This window comes from Tiliqua scincoides, chromosome 5 (genome assembly GCF_035046505.1).
Source record: "Tiliqua scincoides isolate rTilSci1 chromosome 5, rTilSci1.hap2, whole genome shotgun sequence".
Taxonomy (NCBI): Eukaryota; Metazoa; Chordata; class Lepidosauria; order Squamata; family Scincidae; genus Tiliqua; species Tiliqua scincoides.
The window spans coordinates 48,460,016-48,487,304 of record NC_089825.1 but is presented as its reverse complement, the minus strand read 5'-3'; the positions used below and the strand labels follow the sequence as shown (position 1 = coordinate 48,487,304).

General features: G+C 44.9%; 2 protein-coding genes across 4 annotated transcripts in view; both read right to left on the bottom strand.

The window, feature by feature from the left end:
* Positions 1 to 12,704, bottom strand: part of NOD1 (nucleotide binding oligomerization domain containing 1) — a 52,944-nt gene extending 40,240 nt beyond the window's left edge. For both annotated transcript variants that reach the window (XR_010794531.1, XM_066628161.1), the window contains exon 1: positions 12,615 to 12,704. The gene's annotated coding sequence lies outside the window, so the exon portion shown is untranslated. The remainder of the gene's footprint in view (positions 1 to 12,614) is intronic.
* A 2,092-nt stretch (positions 12,705 to 14,796) lies between these two features.
* GGCT (gamma-glutamylcyclotransferase) lies at positions 14,797 to 26,616 on the bottom strand. Of its 2 annotated transcripts, none has more exons than XM_066628283.1 (5): positions 26,531 to 26,616; positions 22,025 to 22,208; positions 19,747 to 19,892; positions 17,648 to 17,783; positions 14,797 to 14,966 (listed from the first exon to the last, which is right to left on the bottom strand). In XM_066628283.1, the coding sequence occupies exons 2-5, from the start codon at positions 22,190 to 22,192 to the stop codon at positions 14,820 to 14,822; spliced, it is 597 nt and encodes a 198-aa protein (XP_066484380.1). In that variant the 5' UTR covers positions 22,193 to 22,208; positions 26,531 to 26,616; the 3' UTR covers positions 14,797 to 14,819. The 2 variants fall into 2 exon arrangements, with proteins under 2 accessions (XP_066484380.1, XP_066484382.1); XM_066628285.1 differs by lacking the exon at positions 26,531 to 26,616 and adding an exon at positions 26,372 to 26,390.
* Between the last annotated feature and the right edge of the window lie 673 nt (positions 26,617 to 27,289).

Here is a 27,289-nt window from a genome sequence, read left to right as displayed (position 1 = left end):
TACCTGGGAGTAAGCCCCATTGAGTACAATGGGCCTTACTCCTGGCGTTTCCTCCCAGAGGCACCTGAAAGGGGGGGTCGGCACTCCGCGATCTACTCATTTTGCCTCACGATCTACCGGTAGATCGCGATCCACCTATTGAGCACCCCTGCTCTAGAGAGTTGAGGAAACCCTTAGAAGGGCCTTCGAATGCAACCGAAGCACAGCTCTAGTCGTGATTGGAAGATAACAGGTGGGCTGTGGGTTCAGGACCCACAGTGAGGTAAAACTGCAAGTCGCGAATCTGTGGATAAAGAGGCCCCAACTGCATTCTTAATTCTGAAGTCCAAATACAAGTTAAAATGTTTTAAGTGTTGACAGTTTTTGACATTTTCCAAAATTTTATTTTACTCTAGTGGAAATTAAGTTCTACAAAATTTATAAAAGGACAAAAGCAGAACAGAGTAGGGGGCTGCAGCTCATTGGCAGAGCATACAGAAGGACCACACTTCAATTCCTGCCATCTTCAGGCAGAGCAGGGAAATATCTCAACCTACAACCTTAGAGAGCTTCTGCTAGTCACTGTAGACAGTGCTGAGCTATATGAACCAATGGTCTGATTCAGCATGTTTATATTCATAGCAGGTATATGGGTAAGGAAGGAAACAGATTGCTCTGCAAGGAAGGGAAGGAAAAACGAATCAGGACTCTGATCAATCCTCATTCATTCAGGAGATATGAAATAGCAACACTAATCTGGACACTTGAAGCAAATGACAACTTTGAAATGTCACCCAAGTTTTGATGGGCTATAAATGCAGAACCAAAGACGTAGCTGAGGATGGTTCTTAAGTGTTGCTTTTACTATTCTTTCTTCTAGAATATGAAGGGTGCCCTGCTTCCCCTTTCTTCCTGCCAGAGAAAGTGCTGAACTGACCTACACTGTTCTGGGACGTTGGTTAAATGTGGATTGCTCACATGCTGTCTCAACTGCTATTCCTGTCAACCACCCTTTTTCTGTGAAAAGCAGGAAGAGAAAAGAGGAAGAAACAAGAGAAAACTCCCATTCATTCTGTTGTCTATAAAAATTTGAAGATGTGTTCATTAGCAACCTTCTTTGCTCTTCTATACACACTTTCCTGGGAATAAGCCCCGCTAAACACAATGGGACTTATTTTGGAGTAGACACACTTAAGATTGTGCTGGTTTATATCATCTCACAACCCAATCCACTGTTATGTCCTATATATTTACATATGAAGGTGGCCTCCTGTATCCACAGGGGTTCTATTCCCCCCCCCCCCGTGTATAAGGAAACAACGGATATGGAAGAACACTACATAATTTGCGGCCCCCTGCATCCTCCTGTGTGCTCATTAGAAGCTCCTTCGTTTACTGTAGCAGCACTTACAGTGAGGGTGCTTCTTGCTTAACATTCTTGCTGAACTGAAGTGCAGACAAACAGCCTTCATGCTTCTGAGGAACTATCCTGCTTTCCCTTAGTCGCCCTCTAGCATGCAGGCTGGTTGCCTGCATGCTTGCTTCTTCAGTTCAGCAAGAATGTTACGCAAGAAGCACCACACTGCAAGTGCTACTATAAGAACATAAGAACAGCCCCACTGGATCAGGCCATAGGCCCATCTAGTCCAGCTTCCTGTATCTCACAGCGGCCCACCAAATGCCCCAGGGAGCACACCAGATAACAAGAGAACTCATCCTGGTGCCCTCCCTTGCATCTGGCATTCTGACATAACCCATTTCTAAAATCAGGAGGTTGCGCATACACATCATGGCTTGTACCCCATAATGGATTTTTCCTCCAGAAACTTGTCCAATCCCCTTTTAAAGGCGTCTAGGCTAGACGCCAGCACCACATCCTGTGGCAAGGAGTTCCACAGACCAACCACATGCTGAGTAAAGAAATATTTTCTTTTGTCTGTCCTAACCCGCCCAACACTCAATTTTAGTGGATGTCCCCTGGTTCTGGTATTATGTGAGAGTGTAAAGAGCATCTCCCTATCCACGCTGTCCATCCCCTGCATAATTTTGTATGTCTCAATCATGTCCCCCCTCAGGCGTCTCTTTTCTAGGCTGAAGAGGCCCAAACGCCGTAGCCTTTCCTCATAAGGAAGGTGCCCCAGCCCCGTAATCAGCTTAGTCGTTCTCTTTTGCACCTTTTCCATTTCCACTATGTCTTTTTTGAGATGCGGCAACCAGAACTGGACACAATACTCCAGGTGTGGCCTTACCATAGATTTGTACAACGCCATTATAATACTCGCCGTTTTGTTCTCAATACCCTTCCTAATGATCCCAAGCATAGAATTGGCCTTCTTCACTGCCGCCGCACATTGGGTCGACACTTTCATCGACCTGTCCACCACCACCCCAAGATCTCTCTCCTGATCTGTCACAGACAGCTCAGAACCCATCAGCCTATATCTAAAGTTCTGATTTTTTGCCCCAATGTGCATGACTTTACACTTACTGACATTGAAGCGCATCTGCCATTTTGCTGCCCATTCTGCCAGTCTGGAGAGATCCTTCTGGAGCTCCTCACAATCACTTCTGGTCTTCACCACTCGGAAAAGTTTGGTGTCGTCTGCAAACTTAGCCACTTCACTGCTCAACCCTGTCTCCAGGTCATTTGTGAAGAGGTTGAAGAGCACCGGTCCCAGGACAGATCCTTGGGGCACACCGCTTTTCACCTCTCTCCATTGTGAAAATTGCCCATTGACACCCACTCTTTGCTTCCTGGCCTCCAACCAGTTCTTAATCCATGAGAGGACCTGTCCTCTAATTCCCTGACTGTGGAGTTTTTTCAGTAGCCTTTGGTGAGGGACCGTGTCAAACGCCTTCTGAAAGTCCAGATATATAATGTCCACGGGTTCTCCCGCATCCACATGCCTGTTGACCTTTTCAAAGAATTCTATAAGGTTCGTGAGGCAAGACTTACCCTTACAGAAGCCATGCTGACTCTCCCTCAGCAAGGCCTGTTCGTCTATGTGTTTTGAGATCCTATCTTTGATGAGGCATTCCACCATCTTACCCGGTATGGATGTTAGGCTGACCGGCCTATAGTTTCCCGGGTCCCCCCTCTTTCCCTTTTTAAAAATAGGCGTGACATTTGCTATCCTCCAATCTTCTGGCACCATGGCCGTTTTGAGGGACAAGTTGCATACCTTAGTCAAGAGGTCTGCAACTTCATTCTTCAATTCCTTAATAACTCTTGGGTGGATGCCATCAGGGCCCAGTGACTTATTGATCTTTAATTTATCAATGAGGTCTGAAACATCTTCTCTTTTAACCTCTATCTGACTTAACTCCTCGGTCAGGTGGGGCCGTTCGGGCAGCGGTATCTGCCCGAGGTCTTCTGCAGTGAAGACAGATGCAAAGAACTCATTTAAATTCTCTGCCATCTCTAAGTCTCCTTTTATCTCCCCTTTCCCTCCCTCACCATCCAGAGGGCCAACCGCTTCTCTGGCGGGTTTCCTGCTTCTAACATATTTGAAGAAGCTTTTATTATTCCCCTTAATGTTGCTGGCCATGCGTTCCTCATAGTCTCGCTTGGCCTCCCGTATCACCTTCTTACATTTCTTTTGCCACAGTTTATGTTCCTTTTTATTCTCCTCATTAGGGCAAGACTTCCATTTACGGAAGGAAGCTTCCTTGCCCTTCACAGCCTCTCTAACTTGGCTGGTTAGCCATGCGGGCACCCTCCTGGATTTAGTGGAACCCTTCTTTCTTTGCGGTATACACCTCTGCTGGGCCTCTATTACTGTTGTTTTAAGCAGCCTCCATGCACTCTGGAGAGATTGGACTCTTTTTACCCTCCCTTTCAACCTCCTTCTAACCAGCCTCCTCATTTGAGGGAAGTCCGCCCGTCGGAAGTCAAGGGTTTTTGTTAGAGATTTGCCTGGTATTCTTCCCCCAACGTGCATGTCAAAACGGATTGCAGCATGATCACTGTTCCCCAATGGCTCAGTAACATTTACATCTCTAACCAGGTCCTGCGTACCGCACAATATTAAATCCAGAGTCACCTGTCCTCTGGTGGGCTCCGTGACTAGCTGCTCTAAACCACAGTCATTTAGCACGTCAAGAAATCCGGTTTCCTTATCGTGACCAGAACACAAATTGACCCAGTCAATATGAGGATAATTGAAGTCCCCCATGATTACAACCCTGTCCCTCCTTGTCACCTCCCTGATCTGTTTCCTCATTTCAAGGTCCCCATCTGATTTCTGGTCTGGAGGACGATAGCACGCCCCCAGTATTACATCGCTGCACAAGCCTGGTAATTTAACCCACAGAGATTCTATGGTGGAGTCGGACCCACCTTCAATCTCTACTTTGCTGGATTCTATCCCTTCCTTAATATAAACGGCCACCCCACCTCCAACACGCCCCTGCCTGTCCCTCCTGTAGAGTTTATAGCCCGGGATTGCGGTATCCCACTGATTCTCCGCATTCCACCAGGTTTCCGTTATGCCCACTATGACAATAATTTCCCTTGTCACCAGACATTCCAGTTCTCCCATCTTTGCTCGTAGACTTCGGGCATTCGCATAAAAGCATTTGTACACAGAATGCCCCAGGATGCGCTGCTTGTTTGCTCCTTTGTCCCCGCATCCTCTCATTGTGCCAAACCGTCTATCACATCCCATCACACTACCTTTCCCAATTTCTTCTCCTACTCTGCCTTTGTCTTGTTGTTCTCTAACCTCCCCATCCTCATCCCATAGGGATGAGGAGTCCCGAACCGGATGCCCCTCGGCTCCTGTCGGCCTTCCCCCAGGGATCAGTTTAAAAGCTGCTCTGCCACCTTTTTAATGTTATGCACCAGCAGTCTGGTTCCATTCTGGTTCAAGTGGAGCCCGTCCCTCTTGTACAGGCCCCGCTTGTCCCAAAAAGTTCCCCAGTGCCTAATGAATCTAAACCCCTCCTCCCTACACCACCGTCTCATCCACGCATTGAGACCCCTGATCTCCGCCTGCCTAGCTGGCCCTGCGCGTGGAACAGGTAGCACTTCAGAGAACGCTACCTTTGAGGTCCTGGCTTTCAGCTTCCTGCCTAAAAGCCTAAATTTGGCCTCCAGGACCTCCCAGCTACACTTGCCCACGTCGTTGGTGCCGACATGCACCACAGCTGCTACCTCTCCCCCAGCACTGTCTACTAGCCTGTCTAGACAAGAAGTGATGTCCGCAACCTTCGCACCAGGCAGGCAAGTCACCATGCGGTCCTCACATCCGTCGCAAACCCCCCTCTCTATGTTTCTAATAATTGAATCCCCCACTACAAGAAGCCCCTGACCCCCCTCCCGCCGAGGAGTATCCCGAGTGCGTTCGGATACGGGCCCATCCCCTGGAGAAGGGGTCCTCCCTAGGGGATGGTTTCCCTCCTCTCCAGGATGACGTCCTCCAGTCCTGAGACTTCCCACCCGGGCAGCCGAGGAGCTGCACGCCTGAGGTTGGGACGAAGCCTGATCGTCCCCAGAAGTCTCCCCATGGTCCTCCTCTGCCTGCCTGCGCTTCTCCAGGTCGGCCACCAAGGCTTCAAGGGAGCGGACGCATTCCCTGAGACCCTGGAGCTCCTTGCACCGAGGACACACCCATGACTTATGGCCCAGAGGCATATAATCATACATGTGGCACTCGATGCAGAACACTGGATAGCCCCCACCCTGCTGCTGGCTGTCTGACTGCATAGCTTTTTTGTTGTTGTTGTTGTTGTTTTATTTAGGGGTCCTTTTATAAACCCTACACTGTATAGCAGCCCTCTTCTCAAGGGAAGAAGAAGGGCAGTTTCTGGGGCCCTGGCCTCCTCGCCCTGCTGCTGAACTCGCCCAGATGCTAAACTCTCGTGCCTTACCTGGCACTTAGTTCCCGAGGCACTTGGTTCCCAGAGGCCACACGCGTCTGGAGAGAGCCTCATGCGATGGCCGGCCTAGCTTTATACTCCTGGCTGGCTCCTCCTCCCTCCTTCCTTCCTGATTGAAAGGGGGCTGGCCTTCCCAGGTGAGTTTACAAAAGCTCAGGAAGGCAAACGGCTGCTGATGGGCGTAACCTACTCTGCAGGCTCCTGAATGGACTGCTTGGATTAGCCTAATGGGGCTCTTAATGGGTTGGGAATTGCCCCTTACTAGGTTCTTTCCCTCCTAGTTCTTATAGTAAACAAAGGTAATGGGCATGTGGGAGGCATGGAGAGTCGTCCCCCCCCCCCATCCATAGATAAGTGAAACAGCAGACACCGGATCCGTAGATATAGTGGTGTCCTGCCTGTATGTGAATAGTTAGTAATCCACATACATAACCTTATAAAATGTTTATTACTCCACTCTTTAAAAAAAAAAGACCCAATATTTCAAAAAGCAGACTCTTAAGCAGACTCTCATACATATCCTATGAGAGGGTGTTGTTGACAGAATTAGCAGAATCAGTTCTCATTTTTCAAAAGGAAATTTCTAGACCTCCTGACGCAGAAAAAAAACTCATCACAATACTTACATTTTTTCAGCTTATATATTCCATTCTTCCCTTAGAATGTGCTGAGGCGTATAATGAAGCTTCTTGTGATTTCCCATGCAGGGACAGTCCAGGTCTACACCAACTTAGGTTTAACAGCCCCCCTCCCACAACATAAGCAGTTAGTTTCCAGACCATCTTCAGAGCCTACTGAATGTAGTGTTTGCAAAATGCTCAATACAGGAAGCAAGCAAAATAAATGCAACATCCCTCCCCCCCCCAAAAAAAACAAAAAAAAAACTCAGGGCTTCAACAATTGTTTCAGGAAATTTTTAGCCTGGTTTGAAATGGCTCGTGCTCTGGGAATAACAATTCAAAAATTTGACTGGACAGTCAAATGGTCTAGAGATGAATAAGTATGGTCCAGAAATGAAATGCAATGCAGCCGTCTCCTTTCTGCATAGATACAATGGGCGTCAAGTCAAATTCATTTCAGCGAATCTCAGGACATGTTTTCACTCTGGATTTTGCTGGATGCCAGCAAACAAAGCAGGGAAGAAATGCCCCATGTTCACATGCACACAGGTCATGCGTATGCATTAGTTACCATGTAGATATTTTAAAAACGCTTGGCCCTCATCTCTAACTTATGCAAGCATATTACAGTGTTTTTCACAATAGATGGAAAGGTGGACTATTCACATAGTCCAAGACCGTCAGATTATTAGAAATGTCCAACACCCAGAGTCACACAAGAAGAAGAATAGTCCAGCAGAGATTCAACCAAGCGGCACACACTGCTCTTTACCCTTGAACCAACTACAATTGGGAATCTCCGCTTTGCACACTTTAACAATGGTTAGATTGGGATGCTTGCCAGTGGCAGACTAAAATGCGCCTTTGCTTGCCAACTTCCAAACTTCATTAAATCCTCTGCAAAACACTAACATTTTGAAACAGTGAAGGCCAATCTAGGCTAGCGATAGGCTGAATGAATGGCTTCCCTTTATCCAAGTGGGCAACAACACTGAAACTGGGCATGTGCACTAACCATGATCCCATGAATATAACAGGGCAATCTGGCTACCCTGCACATGGGCAGCACAAAACAAAATGTCTCACAGGCCACACATCAAACTCAGATAGGCAGCCGTCACTTAGCAGCCAGTTCTTTTTAAGCATTTGAGTATTGAAAAGTGCACTTGGAAAACACTGATGCTTTACAACCTTAAATAACATTACTTATCTGGCATTAACATTAACATTACTGACATGTACAAAATCTGTCCTAACAAAGAGTGAGACAAGATGAAAACTCTCCTACTTGCCAGTGGTCAGAATCTGCTGATGAAATTCTTCCACAAAATTCTCCTGAAGTTAGGCTGAAGTTTCTGGCTGTGACGCACCGGAGACATTTTTTTTGCACGGATTGCCTAACACAGATGGATCATAGATTCCTGAGACAAGGGAGTGCCTCTTCCTGAAGGAAACAGAAACTCCAGGACTGAAATGGAGCACACCTTCAACAAGACGACTGTAACAGCTACCACTACTAAAAATTCTGGACTACTAATTCTAGAGATCCAGTTTTTGCATGATTAACCCAACTAAAATCTAGGTCTGGATGCAGGATTTTTTTTTTTAAACCCAAAACAGGTCTGGTGAAAAAGCATCTAACAATTATTGACAGAGCCTCAAAATGTCAAAAATGAATGTGAAAGCTTTCAATCTCTTCTATCACATGCAAAGAAAGAAGATAGGGGAATCTGGAGTGCACAAGCCCAAGGCTTGCTACATTTTTCCAAAGTCATTAAATAATTTTATTGCATGAACTAGGCCTGTTTCACCAAAGGGCAGAACTGACTTCCAAAATAGGATGCTGATTCCTAGGAATTCCAACATTTTCCCAATCTTGATTAAAGCCTTCTCGTAATCAAAACTCCCCACATCCATCCATCTTACTTTCATGTGCGCTGTGGATTTTGGATTCATGTGCACTTTTCAGGGCTGTGCAAACATAGAGCTGGCTTGTTAATAACCATGGTTAGCAAACTGAGAGCAAGTCTCAAGAACAAATATTCCCTGTCCTTAACCCCTTCATTTATTGGAGCAACCATCTCCCACCCTTGAGATAAAGCAATTCATTGGTACCAACAATAACCATGGTTAAAGCAAACAGGTTTATCTTAATTTGTGATTTAAAACACACTTCAAACTATCATTTCAAATACCAATGTAAAGGAAAGTCTGGTTAGCTTTAACTACAGTTCATAGTGTTATTAATTATTAACACCATAGTGAGGTGTAAATTCACACCAGGGAACAAAGGGGCTGCAATGAGGAAGCACATGTTGCTGAGGCTGGTTTCAGGTATGCTAACCATGGTTAGCGAGAAGTCAGCTTGACATGTACACCAGCAGTTCTGCTTATTTCCTGCAGCTACAAGATTAGAGTTAGATAGAAAGATTGGCTAAAGAACTTTGTTCTTTAATTTTAAAATTGTGTACAGCACCTATCTACAATAAGTGCTGAAGAAATAATACTGTACTGTTGCCACTATATTAGATCTGTCCTTCTTCCAGAGAACACCAAAAGTATCCTGTTGAATTCCGCCAATCTAGCATCCTGTCAAATGGTCAGCCAGATGACCATGGGAAGCCCACCAGTGCCACCCCAGCAACTGGCATTCAAAAGCAGCAGCCATCATGACTATTAGACAGATATCCTCCATGAATTTGCCTAATTCCCTTTTAAAATCATCCAGCCAAGTCTGGCACGCATGTGGTGCTGCTGATACTTTTTGCCAGCAGCTCTGTCACACCAATACAAAAGCACAACATTTCTGCTGGCACCTTTTGCAATAGCAGAACTCTCTCTATTCACTGTTACAAACAGCTCATAGAGTTGGGCCTTAGGACCACTTATAATGATTCTATACAAATCTGTGGTGCGGTCACATTTGGAACACTGCATCCGGTTATGGTCACCGCACCTCAAATTGAATATTGTCAAGCTGGAAAAAGTGTACAAGAGGGCAAGCAAAATGATCAGAGGGCTGCAGTACCTTCCTTATGAAGAAAGGTTACAACTTGGGGAGCTTTTTGGTTTGGAAAAGAGGCAATGAAGAGGGGGAATGATTGAGATGTATAAAATTATGCATGATGTGGAGAGAGAATTTTTTCTCCCTTTCACACAACATGAGAACAAGGGTCATCCAATGAAAATGATTGACGGGAGACTGAGAATAGACAAAGGGAGGTACTTCATCACATAGCGCACAACTGGTCGGCGGAATTCATGGCCATGGGATGTTGTGATGGCCACTAGCTTGGAGGGCTTTAAAAAGAATCTAAAAGACTAGAAGGACAGGTTATTAATGGCCGCCACCACCACCACCACCACCACCACCACCACTACTACTACTACTACACAGCACTAGTATATAACAGAACCCAGTGTACTGTAAGGGACAGAACTTCAAGGTGAGAACATGGAGAAGGGGGGTGGACAAGAATGGGGCAAATACCATGAGAAGAATCAGAAATCACAAAAATCTGAAAAAGAAGAATACTCATATTATCAGTGTGTAATTAATTTATTGAAAATTGCTGCCACAAGAAATGGTGATGGCCATTTTCAAAGGGAATTGGTCAAATTCATGAAGGATGCATGCCAGACTTGGCTGGATGATCCACCAGCTCGTACACTGTCAGCAGGAGTGGGCACTGGGAGGGGAAAAGAAAGTTCAGGGCATTTTAGAGGAGGAACCAGGAGGCATGTTGAGGGATGGAAGGGGTGGATCCAGCAAAAGCTGTGCATGCTAGATGTTCAGGGATCCTATCCCCATAACCCCTGCCCAGAATGCCCTGGCTCTCTTTGGACTTACACCAGACCCACAGCTGACCTGTGTCCAAGGAGATGCACAGGTGGACTGAAGGCTTACATGGAGGTAAGTAAATATTTTTTAATTTTCCTCCGGTTTGTGTTCAGGTCACATCCCCACAGCACACAGCGCATGCTTTGTTAGCGTGCCTGCATGCTATAGCACAGCAGGGGATAGGACTCGGCTGTTAATCTCAATTCCTTTCCTAATGACCCTCTGACAGGGAACACCCCTTCTTCACAGCTGCCAAATATGTAGGAGACTTTTCAATGAACTATCCACCATGACCCCAAGATCTCTTTCCTAGTTACTTTAGAGCCCAATAGTTTTAGACCCCCAACACTGTACAACCTGGACCCAGTGATTTGTCTAATGCTTCATTTGTCTAAACACTCCAGAAACTTGTCCTTTATCACTTCTAGGTGACTCAGTTTGTGGAACTGAGAAGGTTCATGGGTATGGTATCTCCCTTACGTCTTTGGCAGTGAAGACAGATGCAAATAATTCATTCAGCTTCTCTGCAATCTCCATATTCTCTCCGACCTTCCGGGATTTAACTGATCTGATTGAAGCTTTACTCCCATGTCAGCATTTATGAGATTGCAACATCAGTTGATCAATTACTTAATGAGATCACATTCGTTATCTAAACATCCAACTGCTCCCCTTGCAGATTTCCTGCTTTTGATGTACTGAAAGAAGCTTTTAGTGCTTGCCTTGATGATGTAAGCCACAGGCTTGCATTCCTTTTTCACATCCCTTCTTGTGAACTTGACAAAACTGTCCGCTGTTTATGCATGCCAGCAAAGCTACCCTACTACTCAGAGAAGTGAGGGGGTGTGGTCAGGGATGGTCCCAACAAGACACCAATAAGGGGTTTCAATGTTGGAAAGGGGGATACACTCCTGAAATGTCAAAAGTTGAACTCTTGTCCTTCTTATACAACTAAAAGAGAAGAAAGATCATTCAAGAATGGGAAAGCGGTACAGGCAAAAATTTTGGCCTTCTTACAACCAACACCTTTACCCACTGCCAGTGCATCTTCACACAGGGGAGTCTGTCATCTCTCCTGAAAAGTCAAATGGAGTTAGAGAACTGGGGTTTGCTCCAGAGTAAGCTACCCAAAGCAACCGCTTCCAGTGCTTTGAGAAAAGCCCAGGTTGTCTCTACCCACCTTTAACTAACACCCCTCACTCATTTTCATCTACAGGAGCATCTGGTCTACCTCCATGTAGCACCCACCCACTGTACACTCTCTTCTACTTAGGAAGGTTCCACCTTACTACTCTTTTTAAGCAGCCACCCTGTCCCCAAAACGACACACGGACCTCCATCTACACAACATCCACACTTGGATGCATGTTTGACTCATCAGGAGTGCATTCCCTTATCAAGCATTGAAAGTCCATATCCCTGGATTTTTGGGACTTCAGGAGTGCCAACAGCAACGCATTTCCCCAAATCCAGCTCCACTTTAGCCTTGGAAAGCCTGTGGGTGTGTCCCCTGCCCAGCCTGGTTTAGGATCACTGGATCTGAAGACTAGCTAAGCTCACTCAAGTTCAGCAGAAAAGAAGTTCCCAGATGTTTGGAATGGAGGGAAATCCTAGGCTGCAATCCTACCCACACTCACTCAGGAGTAAATTCCATTTACTATCACGGTTGAAAGCATATACACAGCAGTCTGTTCAAAGTATAGATCTGTAACATTTCCCCAAACACACTCATATACCATGGTAGCATGATCTAATATATTAAAAATAAAATATTGAAATGAATGGAGACCCACCTAGTGGGTTCCGATCCACAGTGTGAGACAGTTTCCCTCTATACTATAGAAGAGGGAATTTGGGCTGGTGCAGCTCAACATGTAAGGGTTTTAAAAGCTCCACCTGCCCAAATTCCTTCTTCTATACAGTGCTTAAAGGGCTAGGCACTCTGTCCTCCACTGGCCACCCTGCAAGTGGCTCTGATGGGGCAAGCCACACGAATACCGCGGGTCCATCTATCCCCACGCCTGATCCAGTGGCGGGTCGTTCCCCAAGCCCTCACTTTCTTTTTCCCGGTAGGAGAACTTCTTCCAGTGGGCTTTCCGTGGGGATAGTCGTGCGTTGTACTAGACTTGATGGCGAAGGGCAATTTTTCTCCCAGTTGCTCAACACTTGTTTCTGTTCTCCCCCCCTCCGGAAACTGTGGTTGAACAGAAGCGAAGCAGCGCCTCTCTCCACCCCGCAGCGGGCCTCCCTCTGCGCTTGCACCCCCGATCCCCTCGAACACGCCCCAAGCTCACCGTGGCGGGATGCGCAGAGACGGGGTGGGCGCAGGGCGAGAGGCGCTGGGCTGCCAGGGAGGCTTCTGCAGGGGGCGCGACGCTCGTGCTGCTGGGAGAGGCGACTGCTCTTCTCCACGCCCTGCCTCGCGTCCCTCCAAGCCCCCGCCCTCGGGATCTGGCAGGCCGGCTGGAGACCCGTCCGACCGGGCAGTGCCCTCTGCAGGAGGCTCAGCGCAAGAGGCCCCGCTGCGATGCCCAAAGCAACCATCTCGTGGCACACTGACTAGGCACTACGGCTGCAATCCTATGCACACTTACCTGGGAGGAAGCCCCACTGACTGTAATGGGACTTGCTTCTGAGTAGACATGCATAGGATTGGGCTGCAACAGTGCAAGCCATGTCTACTCAGAAGTAAGTCACATTGTGTTCGATGGGCTTCATTCCCAGAAAAATGTGTATATGCAGTGTTTCCCAAACTGTGGGTTGGGAACCACTAGGTGGGTCGCGAGCCAATTTCAGGTGGGTCCCCATCCATTTCAATATTTTTAATCTATTAGACTTGGTGCTCCCATGGCATGTGACTGCCTTTGGGGAAATGTTGCAGACCTGCACTTTTAACAAGCTACTATGTATAGTCTTTTAACAATGATAGTCAATGGGACTTACTCCTGGGTAAGTATGGGGAGGATTGTTAAAAATTTTCCTGCTTGATGATGTCACTTCTGATCATGACATCACTTCAGGTGGGTCCTGAGACTCTCATTCTAAAAAGTGGGTCCCAGTGCCAAATGTGTGAGAACCACTGGTGTATAGGATTGCAGCCTAAACTTGTCATCAGTTTCTCGACAATTGCACACCATGGGTGTGGCTCACATTCCCCCCCCATGGCCCTACTAATAAATGACCCTCCCCAAATTTCTGTGGCACACTTGTGGACTATTCACATCACACCACCGATGTACCACAGCACAGTGGTTGAAAATCACTGAGATAGTGTGCGTACTGACTCAGAAGAAGTCCCACCCATCTGAATAGGGTTTTATGCGCAGTGTGCACACAACTGCAAGGTGGTTTGATTAATTGTTTTAATCGCACATGAGCAAATTGATTCATCACATGGCAGAAATATTTACAAATTGTATTTCCAAAGCAAAAAGACTGCACTTTTTAAAAAAAAGGTAAATGTACATATGGCAGCAGCCAAGGCATCCTCTTAGCTGAGGCATGTTTTATTCATGAGAAAAGTGGGAATATATTTACAGGGCACTTGCCCCATGTAGAAATTTTTCTGTCTTGTTTTTCAACTGAAAACTTCTACTAGAAGTTATTTGCTTTTCTTGTTAACATAGTTATTAATTAAATTGAGGCATCTTTTTCATCAACTGTTTCAGATCAATTCATTCATCTATGAAATACTGCTGCCCTATTAAATTGGGTACTAGGGCATTTGCTTGCTGGATGATTGTACCCCACTGAAATGCATCCCAGTCATTGGCATCCCTGGACATTCGCATCTGATATTTTTTGCAATTCGGTCATTTGCATCCAACTGCAACTGGGCAACCAACCCCATGTTACGTATCCTAAGCTTCTTACCCAGACCTAAATATAACTGTCTTTGCATTTTAAAAATAAAATATATCCAATACAAATATTGGAACACAAATGTCCGGAATACAAAAATAACGGACACAAATCAGGATGCATTTGGCCATGAAGCAGTTATCCAGGATGCAATGGTTCTGTCACTGTCATAACTTAAGCCATTTCTGCCCAGCGTTGCATATATGCAACATGACCAAATGTGTACACTTGTGGGCAGGGCAAAAATGGATTAATCAGGGATATGCTGGTATCTAAAAGCTATCTTGTCCTCATTTTAAGGTATATCTAGACCAGTGATTTTCAACCTTTTTCATCTCATGGCACACTAATAAGGTACTAAAACTGTCAAGGCACACCATCAGTTTTTGGACAATTGACAAGGCACACCTTGCTGTTGGTGGGGGGCTCATATCCCCAATGGTCCTATTAATAAATGACCCTCCACCAAACTCCCACAGCACACCTGGGGACCATTCATGGTGTACCAGTGTGCCACGGCAAGTGGTTGAAAATGATGATTACGAAAGTCTGTATATATACATACGTACAAGAATTTTAAAAAGAAAGATTATCAAGGCAGAGAAACAGAGTCTGTAGTTTTTCAAAATTATACTTTATTATTGTGTTTTCTCTGATACATTGAGAGCAGCTTCAATTTCTTCCAAAAGGGGCAGAGGTCCTTCATAGTTGTTGGTTTCTATAGCATCTAATTTCTTCCGGTAGTCACTCGGCAAGCCATTCTGCTTGGCGCCCATACAGATGACCTACAGAGAACGATAAGTTAATGGAGACTTAAAATGATGTCAAGAGGTTTCACAAATGACAATCCAGACAAAGAAGTAGAGTAAGGATCAAAGGAATAGATTTAAGACTGGTTCATGCGTGCATGTGTTCACATATTAAAGGGAGAGAAATTTGCTCCAAGGAGCTTATCACCATATGAATTCATCCTAAAATGAGACATTTTGTAAAGTTCCATATTAGATTGAAGGAATAAAAAAGTTTTGCATCTTGCATTATAGGCACACTCAGTGATGAAAATAGCTGTTTCCCCCCCCCCCCCCGTTCTCCAACAGTTTTCACAAGGTATTTTATACTCTACAATGAATATAGAATTCCTGGGGGGGGGGGAGCTATTATCAGGCAACAGGTCCCTGTTTGTTGCCACATTTACCGCTGCACAAATGCCAGCGTCCGATATTCGTAATTCAGATTATTGTAGCTGGAGTTCTCATTGGAGAGAAGCAACAAGAGCAGAACTGATTATTCTTCTACTAAAAGAAGTCATGTCCTCACCACGTCAGGGCAGGGTATACATTAATAAATCAGGAAGAAGGCACTGACCAAAGTGCAAAATGGAGAGCTTCTATTAATGGATAAGCATTACACAAACACACAAAGATGGGAGACAATTATTTGTCGAGGGATAAAAATGTGATAATGAATGGCAAGCAAGCAATGAATGGCAATGGCAATGACACTTTTGGTTGGCCCAGTAACAGACCAGAAGAAGAGGGAAATCAAACTTAACCAGAATGACATGGTCTATTTCAGAATACTACTGTCACCTCTCTTATTTTAACCTGTAAAAACAACAACAACAAAAACCACATACAAAGACAGGAACCCAAAAATAACAGTTTTTATCCTGATAACAGTTTTGGCTTCATGCAGCAGCTGCAAATTGCTACTGTACAGTAGGGACGCCTGTGCAGTTCTCCATCTGCCAACCCATCCCAGACATGCAGCAACACTACCAAAATTCAGAGCCCAAACGCAACTCACAGGTTATGCTGGTTCAGCTTGTTCTAGGCTCCAAGCGTATATTCTAGGTGTGTCAATATCACTGGTGGATAATCTCTGGAAGTGCTGAAATACCACCTCCTCAGCCCCACTCCCTCGGGTTGGAAGCCAAGAAAAAGAAAAGAGGCTAGATTGCGACACCACCTAGCAATATCAAGTCAGATGGCTCCCTGCTCACGGTCGACTCAGCTGGAAAATGGTGTTCCTCACCATTCCAGAGCCACTGCTTCCCAGCCAGCAATACATCAGCCACCTGTAGAGCTAGAGATGTTCATTATTGTTACTTACAGAAATGCTTATAATTGGCCAGGTGCTGTACAAAGGCAAAAAAACTCCAGGCTTACAATGTAAACTTGACCTCCAGATTTAAGACTCCTGTTGGTTTGAATAACTGCCTTACAATGGGATATTATTTTATTTCATAGATAGCTCCATCAATGTATAATACACAGCATCTTACACAGAATGAGAGGACAGGTCCCTGCCCCAAGAGGTTTACAATCAGATGCAAGGGATACAATGGGGGGGGGAGATGGAAGCAGGGATCATGAAATTATCTATGATGCTATAGGGCTATGCAGGGGCAGGACTATATTGAACATTAAGTTGAAGAAAGATAAACCATCATCACAGTAAACCTTCAGAAAAGCCCCTTGTCTAAATCTCCCCCCCAAATGTAATGTGTTAAAGAGGAGTGTGCACAAACACCACATACACATCACCCCCAAAGTAAACACTCTGTAGTAAATTCTTCTAACCCAACAAAATCCATAATTTCTAAGAGAAAGAGGGGGGGAGAGAAAACTGAACAACACTAATTACTGTAACAATAGACCACAGAAAGAAAAGTCTGTACTGATAATAATAGAAATGTACTACCTAGAATTAAATTCCATGTAGAATTAAATTCCCATGTATCAAATTCATAAAATGTCTCCATTCATCTCTAAATCTATTCAAAGGGATTTTTCCCATTGTTAAAGCGTAAGCCCCAGGTCATTTATTTCTAGTGCTCAAGGCTACAATTCTATTCACACTTTCTTGGGAGTAAGTGCCATTGAACACAACTTTGTATAACAGGGCAATACAAAAAAAAAAATGTTTTACCCAGTTTGCCCATAGAACTGAACATCTCCAACAGAAACTCGACACATTTAGATTGTACTTGTAGGATTGTTATAGCCACGGCCCGGAAGCACGTAGAATTGCCATCTTTGTCCCAGTGGTTTAAAAAGACATGGAAATGGTTAACATTAACTGTTAACCATGATTAATGGTCTCCAAAGGTTAACAAGGTTTCTTAGGAGGTTTCCAGCAAAACCAATTAGATACATTGTGAAGTAGACTCTGTTGGTTTTTGGAATACAGTACGTTTTGACTGTAAGTAAGTTAAGACTGTACATTTTCTTCTTAAACTTCACTGAGATAATAGGTAGCATTCTGACTAGCCCTTCTCTCTGTGTACCTAAGCTCTTTCCATGAGTCAGTGGACTGCTCCTCCATTCATAGAGGGAGCTCCAACAGCAGAAGCTCTAGTCAAGATGCTACCCAAGATCAACTCCGTGCAAATAATTATAAACAGAAAAGTAAGGCGTGCTCTTCATCAGCTCCTAGTTTCCTTAGAAGCGCAGAAAACACACACCTTTTTATACTGTGGGGAAGGAAGACCATAAACATAGTCAGTCATTTGATAACATCGACACTTAAGGACTTTCCCTTCTTCAGTACGAACGTCAACATCTATTGGGACATAAAGGCCATCTTCAACGCCTTCTTGTCTGGAAGAGAATAAGGAATACTTTTCATCTCAAATCACTAGCATGATAGCAAATATAATAATTTACTTGTTAAAAGGGGACTAGTTATTTAGCAAGGCATTGTGCAGCACCAGACATCCCCCCCAATCAAGACTATTAGTAGAATGACAATGTCCATTTTTTGGGAACTCAAGTGGTATGCAGATAGCAGCTTTCTGAACTGTTGGCTGAAAGATTTAGCATAACAGGTAACCATCACACGTTACAAGCTATGATGAGTATCTGCATTATTCTTGTTTTAGAAGTAGGCTACCTCAGAATGCCAGGTACAAGGTAGTGACAACAGGATGCAGGTATCTTGTGTGCTCCTTGAGTCATCTGGTGGCCTGCTGTGAGATACAGGAAGCTGGACTAGATGGGCTTTTGGCCTAAATCAGCAGGGCTTTTTTTATGGTATAATGAAAAGAGCATCACAATGAACATTAGTCTTTTATAAAGCACTTGTTGTCAACAGTAGGACTGTTCCCCTTTATGCTGGCTCTTTTAGTTCCCTAGTCTCCTGTTGAATTGGCTGGGATCAGTACAGTGTCCATGTAATTTAGTGGCATCTTGAAGCACCCTAACTGTATGCACATATTGCAGTTCAAGCGAAAGAGAAACAAACTCATGCAACTGGGTGCATTTAATATTAGCCATGCTTTTCCAGAAATGAGTCACAGGACAGCAGTCACAACACCACCCTTGCCAGAAAGAGGAACCTTCTGCTGCCTGGAGACCTTTCGCTTCCTTTCATTATGGTAATGATCCTGCCTACCACATCTCATGCTGTGGACGTCCTCCCAGAGGAATCTGGTGGGTCACTGTGGGAAACAGGCTCTTGGATGAAATGGTCCTTTGACCTGATTGGGAGGGCTTTTCTTATATTCCAGCATACATCACATGTATATAGTAAAAATCTGCGATTAAAGCTCCGTTGGAATACAGAACGAGCAATCAGACACATCGATTAATCTATAATCTTAAGTCTTACAACACTCATTGCAATATAAAAACACAGTCAGTGTCTCCTTGGTGGGGGCTAGGAGCCCCCATTCTGACAAACAGTACTATCACAAGAAAGAATGCCAATAAAAGGGATGGGAGCTCTAGATCCCTGAAACTGGAAGTTCCCCTGTAAGATATGCTTCCTGTTGCCCATTCTAATTCCGCACTATTGCTGCTGATGGACACACACACACACACACACACACACACAGAAATACAGTGTAATCCTATACTTGGGAATAAGTCCCACTGAACACAGTGAAACTTAACTAAGATCACACCCTAAAGATCAGAGCTGTAAGACAACCCTTATTATAAAGGCAAAGCTTCTAATATATTTTCCTTTGTCCCTGGTTCTATGACAACCTGTTGCGAGAATCTAAGATGAAACCCAGTTCTGACTAAATCAAGCTCTGCAACAGAAGCTGAACAACAAATTAAGCCTTTTTTTTCTTTTGTAAGAAAAGTACAGTTACACAGCCCAACCCAAGTTAACATTCCAGCACTGATGGAGCTGTGCCAATGGGGTGCACACTTCATCCTGCCGGGGGGGCAGGGCTGCAGTCACAGAGGCCTCCTCAAGGTAAGGGAATGTTTGTTCCTTTACCTCAAGGTAAACTGTAGCTGCATTGGCACTGGAAGATTGTCAACCCAATCCTAACCAGACTTTCGTCATTAACATACGTAGCAAGACTTTTTTGAATAAATGTATCACTCTCTTATAGTTTCTATTTTTTACACGTAGTTTAATATTTCAACATAAACACTTCATCTTAAAAACATATATCCTCCTACACAGCATTGATCATTACTTATAGTTTGATGAGGCCTTTGGCAAAAGGACTGGCTTCTTATGAGAATACAATCCAGAACAAGATCTTTACAGTGTGCGTGCCTCAATTAATAAATTGATAGGAAGTTGTAAAATAATGACACCTACTTATCCAGAGAACATAAATCACTAATGTTCATTCTCCATACTACACCCCACACTTCGTCACTAGGGCTCTGGATAATGGTAGCTGTACTTCCATGCCAGGTAGAACTTGGTTTGCCAAGATGAGAGCCGAAAGCAAGTTTATAACCCTGCAAATTAAATCAAGAAAATGATCAATCACAAAGAATATCTATTTTTAGAGTTAACAGCGTGCAATCAGTTAAATAAACAACAAATATGCGAAAAAGGGGAGAGGGAGAAAAGTTACTATTCTAATCGTGTCCCTAGTTTCAATTTCTATTCACTAACTGATTTTAAATAGAAATAATGGATTAAGCAAGAAATAACAGATTAAGCAACTAATTTTTTAAAAATCATAGAGCCGAATTGAATATGGATTTAAATGAATCAACTCCTTTGGGGTGACCTTTCAAACAGCAGCCAATTTGATCCTGATCAGGACCACAGCATGGACCACCACCAAGGGTGTTTATCCGTATAATTCTGCACCCAATCCCTGTTGAAAATCCCACAGTTGTTAATGATGTTGCAGTGGTACATTGGCGGGGGAGGGGGAAGAGGATTTTCAGTGGTTAATTTTTGCAGAATTAAAAGGTTCAACTTTTCTACTTCTGTGGCATGGCCACAATTTGGATGGGGCTCCCATAAGGCTGCTATTTGAAAATCCCAACCTAGATAATACAGCATCTAAGGTCACATCTAGATGGGTTCAAATACTTCACTAGTGGAATTTCACCATTTGAAATTGAACCAAGGTTCATACCCTCTAGGCAATCAACAGATATACTTGAGCTACTTAACAAAATTGTTAACTGCCAAAGATCTACTGTAATGTATAAAGTAGTAAAACTTGGATTCCTCATTAATTTGCATACTTTTTAAAAAAGCAGATTAAAGATAAATTTGAACTGTGTGTGTGAGTGAGTGAGAGAGAGAGAAAACTCACTAAATGGCAGTACACAGAAAACCTTAGCTCAGCTTTCTGGAAGTTGAGTTTTTGTAGCTAGGGTGCTCCAAAGACTGGGAAAGAACAAAGAGAAGCTTGTTGGCATCCTTCAGTCTCGGAAGACTATGGTATCGCGCTCTGAATAGTGTTCTGGAACAGAGTGTCCTCTCCAGTGCGCGAAGCCTGGATAAAAGTAGATATGGAGGATAGACCGTTACCCATGCAGCAAATCCCCCCTCTCCACGTCGCTGAAATGGTTCAATGGAAAGGCAGAAGCCAATATGGTTGATTCCAGCGACGTCGCAGGAGTTGCCAGAACGTGACTGGGTTCAGCCATGAACTGCCTCAGGGACTCTGGTTCCGGATTAAGAGAAGCATGCATTCTTATTTGTGCAAACATACGGTTTGGATGCATTAAGACTCTGGCTCCCGACAAAGAGAAGCATGCATTCTTATTTGTGCAAACATACGGTTTGGATGCTGGAGGAATAAGTAAGTTGGGCTGGCTCCATCTAGCATGGAGATGGATGTATAACTAGGTCCACCAAAAGGTTGCAAGTACAAAAGGAACAACATAACCTGTGGAAGCCACTGCCTGCACAGGGGTGATATCTCAGGGGCAGTCAGTAATGAATGCAAAGCTCTGCTATGAAATGCCAACACAAACATAACAGCAAGAACAACCTCGTCATACCTGCCACCTAGCTGAATCACCAGCTCCTTGGGGTGTGTGAATGGGATGAAGCACACAATCTGTTTGTACAGCCAGGAGACACTCAAGTATTTCAGCGATAAGGACCAAGGAGACAGTCTATTAAACAGTGGTCTGAAATGCACTGCACACACTGAGGCAACTCCATTTTATCATTGCTTCACACGTCTGCCATCCAAAACATGTCCTTCATAAGCCCTGGTTTAATTTATTTGCTAAAACAGAACCCAGAATAGTGACGAAGTAGCCTACACAGCAGTGGTAGAAGCAAAACGTTTTTCAGCCCTTTACCATGAGCTACCCAAACCAGGCATGTGAGCTACCAGTAACTCCAGGTCTACTGGCTGCCTACCTCCGCTCTATATGCTTCCAACATCAAAACAAGCCACCAAGTGGCCCTCTAGCAGGCTAAACGCTTGATTTGCACACATCAAAGGCAGAAAGCTACCTTGTTAACTACTTTCACTATGAAATAACTGCAGAAAGCAAAAGATGATCTTAGGACACTTCTTTCACATTTGGTAGACATGGCTTAAGTGGACAACAACAAGTTTCTTTGTTTCTTTGCATATGTAAATAGTCAAACAAAATGCAGAACTAACCAGTAAACTTCCCAGGACATGGAAAATGATAGATGGGTTGCTCAACCTGATCCTCTCTCGCAACAAGTTGCTGCCATAGGCAAAATAGAGGAAGTGCTCATCCTGGCAGTTTTGGATCCCCAAATTTCCACTTGGGTCGCTACAGGGAGAGCTTGTGAAGGTTTCCATCTATTTGAAAGGAGCTCTGTTAAAAAGAACAGCAGTGAGACTGTTAGGAAGGGGTTTAGGCAGTGAAAACAGCACTGAGCTACCATTTGCAAATGCCACAGCATTTGTCCTTGCCCAGGCTCTTATTCAACAAAAGAATTTCCCATCATTTTGCCCCATCATTTTGCCTGGGTCATGAAAGAGAGACCAGATTTCTTGATATGATAAATGACTGTGCCTTAGAGCAGCAGTTCCCTAATTCCTACTTGAACTTGGTCTTCTTATGTACACCATTTTTATGTCTATATATAATACATATATAAGAAAGAAAGAAAAAATGAATAACTCAGGAGAATATATCAATAATAAAAAATTATTGCAACACGATAGGATTCGATTTCTTCACATTATTTTGATCTACCTTAATAGGATGCCCCCCCCTTGTTTAGGTGGGGATAAGTAATAAAAAGAAAACATAAAAATGAGGAAAGAGTGTGTAGTGGAGTGTAAAAAAGTCTAACAAAGTGATGATTTTTCCCATGATAAACTATTATTATTAACAGTATTTATATACCGCTTTTCAACTAAAAGTTCACAAAGCGGTTTACAGAGAAAAATCAAATAACTAAATGGCTCCCTGTCCCAAAAGGGCTCACAATCTAAAAAGATGCAAAAAGAACACCAGCAGACAGCCACTAGAACAGACAGTGCTGGGGTGAGGTGGGCCAGTTACTCTCCCCCTGCTAAAAAAAGGAGCACCCACTTGAAAAAGTGCCTCTTACCCAATTAGCAGGGGTTAAACTACTTCAATGCTTTTTTTTGAAATAGCAAATATCAAGTTATTCTCTGCTTTGCTGGTGTCTTAAGCACATGTGGGCAGCCTAATCCTATGCTTCCCGGTGCCACGGGTTACAGCAGTGCGAAAATGGCTGCTCCTGTATCCTGTGGGGCCTGGGAAGCTGACAGAGGTCATCTCCTGAGAAGGGTTCATTCATCCCTTTATCCCAAGTATAGTCCCAGCCCCTGCAATGAGGCTTCTTGAATCTGTGCCAGTTAAATCACTGGTGCAGACTTGAAGCCCCATGCTGGGCTTCTGAGCCTGATATGGGGGCTAGGATTCAGCACAGGAGACCTCTACTGATTCCCCTCTCTCCTGGGTCAATCCCACCTGCCGCTCCACCATCTCCCCCCTCCCCCGGAACACCACCCCACCACCCTCCTGCCACCTTCCCCATGCCTCCATGCCACCTGGCACTCACCTTTCTGCCAGTGGCAGCTGGGGTCTTTTCAGAGACACTGACTGGGTTGCACAGGCCTCCCTGCCGGTGTTGCATATGCTGCAGGAGCCACAAATGTGCCTTACGGCATGTTTGCAACACCCGGCACCAGCTGTGCAAGTGTACTGCTGGCACTGAGGCCCATAGGATTGGGCCCTTAGTCTGCCTGTTAGGTAATCTAGCTTAGCAACTGTTTTCTCATGTCAAAGCCAAAATCTCTGAAGAGATGCGCCTCAAGGTTATCACTTTTTACACACAGAGACAACTGTCCCTTCTCTTAGGAGTTGAGTGTGTGTTACAGAGGGAACCTGCCCAAAGGCCCACATAGAACTGTGTGATCAAAGAATGATTAACATAAGTGCTTGCAGATTTCTGTGACACAGTGTTAACTGAAGCACATCTCTGATGTGCTGAAAGTGAAGCACATCCTTGGCCTTCAAGTTACGTATTGACAGTTATACCAAGCAAGGCAAATTATTCTAGCCCCATATATCACATTTACAGGCATTGGAAACAGGGATTGTTTCAATTTTTTTTCCTTAGAGAGCTATTCCAAGTGATGGCTGATGTGCTACTGCCCCACAAATTACATAAAAAGGCAATAATGTATGAAGAAAACAGCCTAAATGAAGGCCTCCCTTACTCAAAGGAAAATAATGCAGGCACAAAAAGTTTTCCAAACTGTGATAGCACTGCTAAGTGGAGAGGTTTGCAAAATCTAAAGTCTCCATTTCATCTTGCATTTGCAGAATGGAACATACCATTCCAGAACAAAATACCCCCACAAAAAGGCAGCACACCTGGCCAAACATTCCTAGGATCACCTATACAGAGTGCAGTACAGACATCCTGCAGCAGGTATGGAGGTACAGGTGTCCAGAAGAACAGATATACCTGACTTTTCAAGGGGCACTTCTAGTCACGGTCAGCCACACTGAGAGGAGCACAGGCAGTGGTTCTGTGGATGTGCCCCAAAAGCTGCTTCCTGAATCTAATTTGACAGAGGAGGCAAAAAGATTATAGCCATTTTCATACCACACCCTCACTGCAACAGAAGGGAGCAAGTTCAAGCACATCTTCATTCCAAAAGGCTGTACTCAGGATAAAAAGAGCTGAGATGTCCTCCAACCTTGGCTGGCTTGCATCCACAGGGGCACATCTACGCCATGCATTTATTATTCATTTCCCTTGGGTCTGACTGTCAAGATGTGATGCCTAATCCTGATAATCTTCTTCAGCACTCCCCAAAACTAAATTTCCCAGGGGTCCTTTCTAAGAAGATACAGGACTACATTTCCCAAGGGCCCTTTTATGAAGACACATGATCATTAATCTGAACCATGTTCAAGAGTTTCTAGTCTAAATGTTGGCCTAGAAAGATGCATCAGGCCAGTTTCTTGCACATCACAACCACAGAGGTCTGAAAGAGCAGGGAAGTGGATGGGAGCAGGACTACTACATCTCCTTAGGTGTGATGGGCTGTCTTATGTTTTAGGAACACCCCTCCCTTCATGCAAGGGGAGCACACAGACCCACATCCTTTATTATCAGGGCTGCAGTCTATTTACAATCTCTGCACATGAACTGGAGGTTGTCCATGACTTTGTGTACCTTGGCTCAACGATCTCCAACACTCTTTCTCTCAATACCGAGCTAAACAAATGCATCGGTAAAGCAGCTACCACGTTTTCCAGACTCACAAAGAGAGTCTGGTCCAACAAGAAGCTGACGGAACATACCAAGATCCAGGTCTACAGAGCTTGTGTCCTGAGTACACTTCTGTACTGCAGCGAGTCATGGACTCTTCGCTCACAACAGGAGAGGAAACTGAGCGCTTTCCACATGCACTGTCTCCGACGCATTATTATTATTATTATTAACAGTATTTATATACCGCTTTTCAACTAAAAGTTCACAAAGCGGTTTACAGAGAAAAATCAAATAACTAAATGGCTTCTCAGCATCACCTGGCAGGACAAAGTTCCAAACAACACAGTCCTGGAACATGCTGGAATCCCTAGCATGTATGCACTGCTGAAACAGAGATGCCTGCATTGGCTCGGTCATGTTGTGAGAATGGATGATGGCCGGATCCCAAAGGATCTCCTCTATGGAGAACTCGTGCAAGGAAAGCGCCCTACAGGTAGACCATAGCTGCGATACAAGGACATCTGCAAGAGGGATCTGAAGGCCTTAGGAGTGGACCTCAACAAGTGGGAAACCCTGGCCTCTGAGTGCCCGCTTGGAGGCAGGCTGTGCAGCATGGCCTTTCCCAGTTTGAAGAGACACTTGGCCAACAGTCTGAGGCTAAGAGGCAAAGAAGGAAGGCCCATAGCCAGGGAGACAGACCAGGGACAGACTGCAGTTGCTCCCAGTGTGGAAGGGATTGTCACTCCCAAATTGGCCTTTTCAGCCACACTAGATGCTGTTCCAGAACCTCCTTTCAGAGCGCGATACCATAGTCTTTCGAGACTGAAGGGTGCCAACAACAAACAGTCTATTTAGTACCTCTTCTCCCTAAAATTCCACCATATGCCCCTGATTCTGAAAGCCACTGATTGTTCCAAGATCCTCCCAGAACACCCCAATGAAGGCTGCAATCCTATCCACACTTACCTGGGAGTAAACCTCATTGACTATAATAGGACTTACTTCTGAGCAGACATGCATAGGCTTGGGCTCTCACATTGCAATCCTAGCCACACTGGTAAGTCCCATTGACTGTAATGGGACTTACTTCTCAGTAGAAGTGCATAGGACTGGGCTCTAAGGCTGCAATCCTAGCCATACTTACCTGGGAGTAAGCCCCATTGACTATAATGCGACTTACTTCTGAGTAGACATGCATAGGCTTGGGCTCTAAGGCTGCAATCCTAGTCACAATTACCAGGGAGGAAGCCCCATTGACTATAATGCGACTTACTTCTCAGTAGACATGCATAGGAACTTCCTGTAAGCAGCTTCAGTGTCATACCAGAGGCAGCGACCTCTCCCTCCGCCCTCTATGCTCGCCCCTTGTACTGGGACCCCGTACCAACCCCCAGCAGGCAAGCCCCTTCTCCATCCCTCTCCCCAGACTTGCCCTTGCGAGTGCCGCCTTGTTGCTTCCTTCCCTTCTCCCTCCAGCACGCACAGCTGACCTTACAGAGCACAGAGAGTGCAAGCAAGCGGCGGCCGGCAGCGCTCGAGACGGTGCTTCCCATTGGTTGAGCGTTCTGGAGCAGCAGCCACCGGCGCGTCTGATTGGCCTGACAGGCAGGGGGCGTCCTTCCCCCGTGCTCCTTGTTATAGTGCGTGGGCAGGGCGGGGGAGCCCTTCACTGGCTTGCTCTGCCTGTTGGGAGATTGGACTCCAAGCTTGGGCTGGCTGCGTAACGAGTGTGCCAAGAGCCCTGCAGCGGTCCTTTGCTGCAAGCCTTACAACAATCTTATAAAATAAGTCAGTGTTAGCAGTGGTGTCACAAAATTTCACCACCAGAAATTTGCACTGGAATTTTTGAATTTCTTCATCATCATCATCGCAAATAGTGGGTCTGAGAGCCCAAGCCTATGCATGTCTACTCAGAAGCAAGCCCAATTACAGTCAATTGGGCTTACTCCCAGGAAAGTGTGGACAGGATTGCAGCCTGACAGTCCAATCCTATGTGTGCCAATTCAGAAGCAACTCCCATTAGAGTAATAGAACTTACTCCCAGGAAAGTGTGGATAGGATTGCAGCCACAGAGCCCAATCCTATGCATGTCTACTCAGAAGCAAGCCCAATCATAGTCAATTGGGCTTACTTCCAGGAAAGTGTGGATAGGATTGCAACCTGACAGCCCAATCCTATGCATGTCTTACTC